We start from the raw sequence: 7,290 nt of genomic DNA on the forward strand, positions 1-7,290 counted from the left end.
GCCCCGGAGCCCACCGGAACTGGGGCGGAGGTGCGGGGCGCGGGGGCAGAGGCTCCCGAGCCCGGGGTCCCCGTCCCGGCTCAGCTCGGCGTCCTCCGTCTGCGCGCCCCGCCTGGCCGCGGAACCCCGGCCCTGGGCTCCAGCTCCAGGCACGGCGCCAGCCCCGCGCGCCCAGCCTCCCGCGCCTCGGGCCGGGGCAAGTCCTGGAAAAGAAAAAGTTGTCCTGCCCCGCGGACCCGCCGGCCGCGTCCTCCCGCTCCCCGCGGCCGCCGCCTGCCTCGCCTCCGCGCCCCGCGCGGTCCTAGCGCCCGGCGCCGCCAGCCCGGGGACCCCGCAGGACGCGGCGGGCGGGGACCGGCTCCTGCGCGGCCTCGGCGGGGCGGCCCGAGGTCAGGGAGGGGGACGCGGAGCCGCCGCGCGCCGGGCGCTCCCCTCGGCCTCCCGGCCGGCTCCGGCCCCCTCCCCGCGCCGCCGCCCAGCCGACACCGGGGCCCCGGCGGGGCCACTGGGAGCTCTGAGAGCGAGTCCCGCGGCGGTGGCTCAGGCCGCAAGCCCGGCCCCCGGCCCCCCGGCCCCCCCGCCCCCACCGCGCGCCGCGCCTGGGCGCTCCCGGACTCCCCGGCCGCCGGCTGGAAGTGGAGCCCCGGGGCAGCCCGAGGAGGGGGCCCGGTCCCCGGCCACGTGCGTGCGGGGGCGACGGCTCGGCCCAGGGCGGGGCGCGCGCGCGTCCGGGTCGGGCCGGCGGGGCCGGGGCAGGGGGCGCCGCGCCGGGGCCCCTCCCGCCCGCGCCGCGCTGCGGCCCCGCTCGCCTCCCCCGCCGGCGGCCCGGCGCTAGGACCCAGGAGGCGCCGCCGCTCCGTCGGGCTCCGCAGGGCGCCGCCCCCGGTATAAACGCGGGCCCCGCGCGGGCCTGGCCATTCGCGACCGGAGCTGCGCGGGCGCGAGGCGGCGGGGCCCGGGGCTCGGGGGCGGCGGCGGCGGCGGCGGCGTTGGCGCCCCGCGCGGGCTGGAGGCCGCCGAGGCGCGCCATGCCGGGAGGGCTGTAGCTCCCCCATGGAGTCGGCCGACTTCTACGAGGCGGAGCCGCGGCCCCCGATGAGCAGCCACCTCCAGAGCCCCCCGCACGCGCCCAGCAGCGCCGCCTTCGGCTTCCCCCGGGGCGCGGGCTCCGCGCAGGCCCCCGCCCCACCTGCCGCCCCGGAGCCGCTGGGCGGCATCTGCGAACACGAGACGTCCATCGACATCAGCGCCTACATCGACCCGGCCGCCTTCAACGACGAGTTCCTGGCCGACCTGTTCCAGCACAGCCGGCAGCAGGAGAAGGCCAAGGCGGCCGCGGCCCCCGCGGGCGGCGGCGGCGGCGGCGGCGGCGGCGGCGGCGGCGGCGGCGACTTCGACTACGCGGGCGCCCCCGGGGGCCCCGGCGGCGCGGCGATGCCCGGCGGCGCGCACGGCCCGGCTCCCGGCTACGGCTGCGCGGCGGCCGGCTACCTGGACGGCAGGCTGGAGCCGCTGTACGAGCGCGTCGGGGCGCCGGCGCTGCGGCCGCTGGTGATCAAGCAGGAGCCGCGCGAGGACGACGAGGCGAAGCAGCTGGCGCTGGCCGGCCTCTTCCCCTACCAGCCGCCGCCGCCGCCGCCGCCGCACCCGCACCCGCACCCGCACCCGCACGCGCACGCGCCGCCCGCGCACCTGGCCGCCCCGCACCTGCAGTTCCAGATCGCGCACTGCGGCCAGACCACCATGCACCTGCAGCCCGGCCACCCCACGCCGCCGCCCACGCCCGTGCCCAGCCCTCACCCGGCGCCCGCCCTCGGCCCCGCGGGCTTGCCGGGCCCCGGCGGCGCGCTCAAGGCGCTGGCCGCCGCGCACCCCGACCTCCGCGCGGCGGGCGGCGGCGGAGGCGGAGGAGGCGGCGGAGGAGGCGGCGGAGGCGGAGGAGGCGGAGGCGGCGGCGCGGGCAAAGTCAAGAAGTCGGTGGACAAGAACAGCAACGAGTACCGGGTGCGGCGCGAGCGCAACAACATCGCCGTGCGCAAGAGCCGGGACAAGGCCAAGCAGCGCAACGTGGAGACGCAGCAGAAGGTGCTGGAGCTCACCAGTGACAATGACCGCCTGCGCAAGCGGGTGGAACAGCTGAGCCGCGAGCTGGACACGCTGCGGGGCATCTTCCGCCAGCTGCCCGAGAGCTCCCTGGTCAAGGCCATGGGCAACTGCCCGTGAGGCGCGGGGCGGCCGCCCGCTGGGACCCCGGGCGTGGATTCGTGGAGTCGGGCTCGGCTCGGGATCTCCAGGCTGCCCCCCGCGGCGCAGGCCCGGCCTGGGAGGCCCCGGCCCGCCGATTCGGTGCGCCCAGGACGGGGGTCAGGCCGGGCCTTCTCCCCGAAGGAGGGAAGCGCCGTGGGGCCGAGCCGAGCCCGAGCCCGAGCCCGAGCCTGGCAACTCTAGTATTAAGGATAACCTCGTGCCTTGGAAACGCAAACTCGCCGCTCCGATTCCTACCGAGTAGGGGGAGCCGATAGGTGCCTTGTCATTTTATTCGGAGGGTTCCTGCCGCACCCCGAGGTGCAGGCCCCCCACCCCCACCCCCACCCCCGGGGAGAGAGGGCAGCGTGCAGGCCCGCGGCTGCTCCAAGGGTCAGGATCTCTCGGCGCCCGTCCTCGGAAGGGAGGACATACAGGGACTTGGAAGGTCGTTACCCTAGTTCTACATGAAGGTGGCGGGTCCCTAGCTCCCTGCCCTCCAGTCTCCCAGCCTGTCACGGGCTGGGCTTCCCTGGGCAGAACTCACTGAGATGGGGGTCACCGGGTGACCGGCGGGAGCCCCTCCACCCCCACCCCCGGTCAGGCCAGGGCAGGCCAAAGCTATCTGGATACGTGTTCGTGGGAGTGGTAGCCTGGTGGCAGAGGGAAACCTAGAGATCTGGCCCCGGGGTGGGGGTGGGAGTGGGGCGGGGAGGTGGGGTGAAGGGACACTGGGACCATCAGCCTTGTACTGTATGTTGCCAGCATTGCCATACAAACATGAAGCACAATCTGTCCATCCCAGAGGGACCGAAGTTATGAGAAGCTTTCCAAATATTTTGCTTTATCAGCCGATATCAACACTTGTATCTGGCCTCTCTGTGTCCCAGCGGTGCCTTGTGCAATGTGAATGTGCACGTCTATGCTAAACCACCATTTTATTTGGTTTTTGTTTTGTTTTGGTTTTGCTCAGATACTTGCCAAAATGAGACTCTTTGTCAGCAGCTGCAGGGAGGGTCTGCGGCTCTCTTTCCTTTTGGTTTTGGGGGATCGCTTTTGCTCCCAGGGGAACCAAAGAGGTGAGGTGGGCTTCCTCTTTCCCTGGGGGGTTGGGGGGCCGTGGGCCTCGGTGCCCTCCGGCCTGGGCCGCCCACAGGCTTGTCCTGCCCGCCCCCCCAGAGGCCCTGGCTCCTGGTCTGGAAGGGAGGTGGCCTCCAGCCAGCAAGCGCAGATCGCTGGGGCTGGGAGCAGGGAAGGACAGCTTGGTTCTCTTCTTTGGGGAGAACGTAGAGTTTCATGCTAGATGTTTTATGTATTATATCTATAATATAAACATATCAAAGTAAATTTTGGTGTCTTTTTAAAACCAGAAAAGCTACTTCCAAAGTTTTCTGTGGGCCAGGTCACATTTGTAAATAATCACAGCGTATTTTCTGGCCGAGATCCTGACTTTCATTAGCTCTCCCATCCCAAGCCCCTCTTTACATGAAGGGGGCGACTTCTCCCAACCGAGGCAAACAAATGGCAGAAGGAAGGCATGCTCCAAGCTGAGAAAGCCCAAATCCTGAAGAGAGAGTCTCCTGGATGGGCGAGAGTTGGAGGGGAGGGAGGTCACAGGGCCTTGGTGTGGCCTCTCCGGAGCCCCTGGGAGGAGCAGAGGGGCTCAGAGAGAAGGATCCCTTGGCCTGAAGTTGTCACGGGCTGTCTGGGGCTTGAACAGGCCCGGCCCAGTGGCTCCAGGCTCCAGGCTCCAGAGGCCCTTTGGCCACATTTGCTTCTAGATCGCTCACGGCTCTAGCTGTGTGGCCGCCTTGCTCATACGGGTCGTGCCTTACCCACCCGCAGGACCCTGGGAGGGCGGGGAGAGGCCTCAAGCGGGAGGACCTTCTGCCTTTCCCCCACTTGCTCTACGCTGTGGGGCTGTAACCTACCCAGCAGGGCCCGGAAGGGCAGCCTGAAAGCCGAGCACCCCTGTGCCCCACCTTCCGTAGCTGCCCTGCCCCAGCCAAGCCAGGGAAGGGGACCCTCGGCACGCCTGCAGTGGGTACGTGGTCTTCCACGCATTCCGCCTGGCAAGGAGCCACCGCCAGCATCCACCCCCCCGCCCCATCCCGCACTTCGCCCACCCTGGACCGAGTCCCCCCACTCAGGCACCCTGGCACCCCCTTGGCGGCAGTGAGAGCCAACCAAAGTGGGGGGGGCCACCCTCACGCCTGATAGAAGGAGGCCTGGCAGGAAATAGCGCAGGAAGCTGGCTGGGCTTTCAGAGTTGACTCTCGCTGAGGGTAAAAGGCAGACACTCCTTACCTTCCATTGTCACCCCCAGAGGACTCACTTGAGCAGCTTACCGTGTATGCCCATGTGGGCTGGGACAGTTTCAAGAAATTACACACTCTTTTTCAATTCTGAAAGCTTTAGCTTTACCTGCCCCGTGTGGTTAACAGGGGTGACTTGCCCCCTTCCCGCCCCGGCCCCCGCCCTCTCCGTCCTGTGTCTGGCCGCCTCCTCGCCCAGGGCCGCCCTTGGCAGAGGAAAGGCCACGGGCCCAGTGTGGAGGCGGCTGCCTGCCCCACCGCCCTGGGAACCAAGGAGGCAGAGCCCCACCGTCTGCCTAGAGGCCCAGGGCAGGCCACAGCTTGCTAGGCCCCAGCAAACCCTCTCTGAGTTCAGTGCTAATTCCAGTTTTTCTTGTTTGAGGGGGCCAAACCTCAGCCTCCCCCTTTGCCCCCAGAACAGATCCCAGGATGAGCAGGGGGAGGGACACCCTTCCTGCCCGCCCTCCTCCCTCTCCCCTCCCACTGCCTCCTCTCCCGGGGTTTCCTCTTGCAGAGCTGTCGGCCTACTAAGGGGCACCCCTCCTACTGTAGGATCCTGAGGTCCAGGGCAGACTTTGCTGGGGACAAGACACAGCCAACCAAAGCCAACCCCAGGGAAGGAATGGGGCCGGTGGGCCCCCCGGGAGACAGAGCAGCCTGCCAAGGAGAGGGGGCAGTGTGGGGCGAACCTGCCCGGCATGTGCTCTGTGCCCGGCCAGAGGGGCCCCTGGGGTAGAGCTGTTCTTTGCCACCCACTGCTTCCTGCAGGGCCCCCATGGTTCCCCTCCTGACTGCAGCTTTTGTGAAGAACCGCTCCAAGAGCCTGGCACTGAACACACCCCAAAAATTTATTGGATGCCTACTGTGTGCAGGGACTGTGCCAAGGATGGGTCACTCAGCAGCAAACAAACAGCAGACCTGGAGCTTACAGTCTTGCGGTCCCAAGATGGGTTTTAAGGGTGACAAGTGCAATAAAGGGAAGCTCAAAGTGTGAATAGACGCCACCAGGGAAGGCTTCCCGGAGGCAGGGGTCTGATCCAAGACCCTGGTCATGGACCCCGTCCAGCCCACCTGGATGCGTCTCCCTTGTCCTCTCTCTGGAGAGGTAGCGGGGGGGACCTCACCCCTCGGTGGGCCACCTGAGCCTCCCCACCACCACCGCCCCGAGAGCGCTGCTCAGAGGAACCAGTCTCCAGGGAAGAAGCAAAGGTAACGAGGGAGGTGCTCCTTTGCTGCCAGAAGCCTCCCGATGGCTTAGCACTGTCATGGATGTCACCCTTATCTCCTGGATCTCCTGGGAATTTGTGAACGTGGGGTTTGGCCCTGACACCTGTGATGAGCCACTGGGACTGGTGAGGAGTGCCTGCCCCTCCCAGGTCTCCCGCCCCCTCCTTCCCAGGCAGGAACCTGCCAGGCCTCCTCCAGCAGCTGCTGATTTCATGGGAGGAGAGGGGGCAGCGGGGAGAGAAAGGGAGGCCGTTGGAGGGAGAGCAGAACCCCTGACCTTGCTCATCCAGGAGGCCTTCTGCAGACATGGGGTAGGGTCCTTGCATGGAACGTGGCTCTATCCCATCTGTTTATCTCCTATGCTGGGGGGGGGAGGGGGAGGCCTTTCTCTTCTTTTCCTTAAATAGAACTAAACCACCAGCACCTTTGGAAGATCTCTCTTGTCTCTGTGAAAGATTATACTATCTCCCTTCCCCTGACGCCCCCCTCCCCCGCTTCTCCCCTCCCCCACCCCCTCCCTGTGCGTGGATCATTTGACGTAAGCAGAGACATAGGAAAGATACCAATTCACTATCAAAGCATCCTAGCCCCATCCCAGAGCAATTAAAAAGCCAGATGGAATCTCTGGGAAAACGGCATTAATAACGCGAACAATCTGTGCAGGCCGGCAGGGACCCAGGAGCTGTGGGCGGGGGCAGGGGGGAGCTGGGGTGCCGAGCGCGAGCTTGCAGCAGCGCTCCAGCCCCGTTGTGGCCAGCCGGGGATGGGGCCATCGCAGGGGTACTCCAGGATCTGGCCACAGCTGGGCTCTCCCCTCCAGCCCCCTGCAAGGCCCACTGTGCGTCCTGACTCCCGGTCGCTGCAGACTGAGCCAGACAAATGTGGAACCCATTACTCAGGCAGCCACAGCCTCAGCCAGCCCCATTCTGGCACCCAAGAGCCTTGCTTCCCTTCACTTTTGTTTTTATTTATTATTTTTCTAGCCTTCTGGCCCCACCCATGAGGAACAGGACACCCCGTGCGACAGCTCCCAAAGATCCCCTTTCTGTTCATCCGCTCTGCCCAAGCCCACTGCCCATGCCCGGCAGCCACAGAAGATGGTGTCGGGCACCCCGTGGGGCCTGAACCCCAGAGGTTCCCCGTTGATTGCACAGTGGGTGGGCACTTAGGGCAAGAAGGCCAGCTGGGCTCTCAAAAGCAGGCATGATGGCCAGGGGAGCGGGGCACAGGGGTTCATGCTTCCTGGGTGCCTTGAGGGGCCCACAGGAAAAGGATCTGCTGCTGTGAAGCCGAGAAGTAGGACCTTTCCTTGACCCTATTCTCCAGACCAAGGTTGGAGGCGCACCTGAGGCCCGCTGAAAGTTACAGTTTTCTTAGATCCATCAAGTCGGGATAGAAAGTGGTTTGTTTGTTTGTTTGTTCGTTAAAAAAAAAATCCCCTGTGGGTTTTATGTTCCCAGAGAGCCACTTTCTGACCTTCATCTTCCCTGTCGCCACCCTGCAC

The 7,290-nt window shown here is 66.5% G+C and overlaps 1 protein-coding gene across 1 annotated transcript; it reads left to right on the forward strand.

Annotated features, from left to right (window-relative positions):
- Positions 1-968: 968 nt before the first annotated feature.
- Positions 969-3,591, forward strand: CEBPA (CCAAT enhancer binding protein alpha). The gene is made up of 2 exons (XM_038529448.1): positions 969-1,882; positions 1,922-3,591. The coding sequence occupies exons 1-2, from the start codon at positions 1,054-1,056 to the stop codon at positions 2,221-2,223; spliced, it is 1,131 nt and encodes a 376-aa protein (XP_038385376.1). The 5' UTR covers positions 969-1,053; the 3' UTR covers positions 2,224-3,591.
- Positions 3,592-7,290: the final 3,699 nt, after the last annotated feature.

Source organism: Canis lupus, chromosome 1 (genome assembly GCF_011100685.1).
Source record: "Canis lupus familiaris isolate Mischka breed German Shepherd chromosome 1, alternate assembly UU_Cfam_GSD_1.0, whole genome shotgun sequence".
NCBI classification, from domain to species: domain Eukaryota; kingdom Metazoa; phylum Chordata; class Mammalia; order Carnivora; family Canidae; genus Canis; species Canis lupus.

What these genes read in the sequence shown, in the direction of transcription:
- CEBPA (XM_038529448.1), top strand. Translation starts at nt 1,054, where the DNA reads ATGGAGTCGGCCGACTTCTACGAGGCGGAGCCGCGGCCCCCGATGAGC. An exon ending in CGCCGCGCACCCCGACCTCC is followed by an intron (nt 1,883 to 1,921) that starts GCGCGGCGGGCG and finishes GAGGCGGCGGAG; the next exon opens with GAGGCGGCGGAGGCGGAGGA.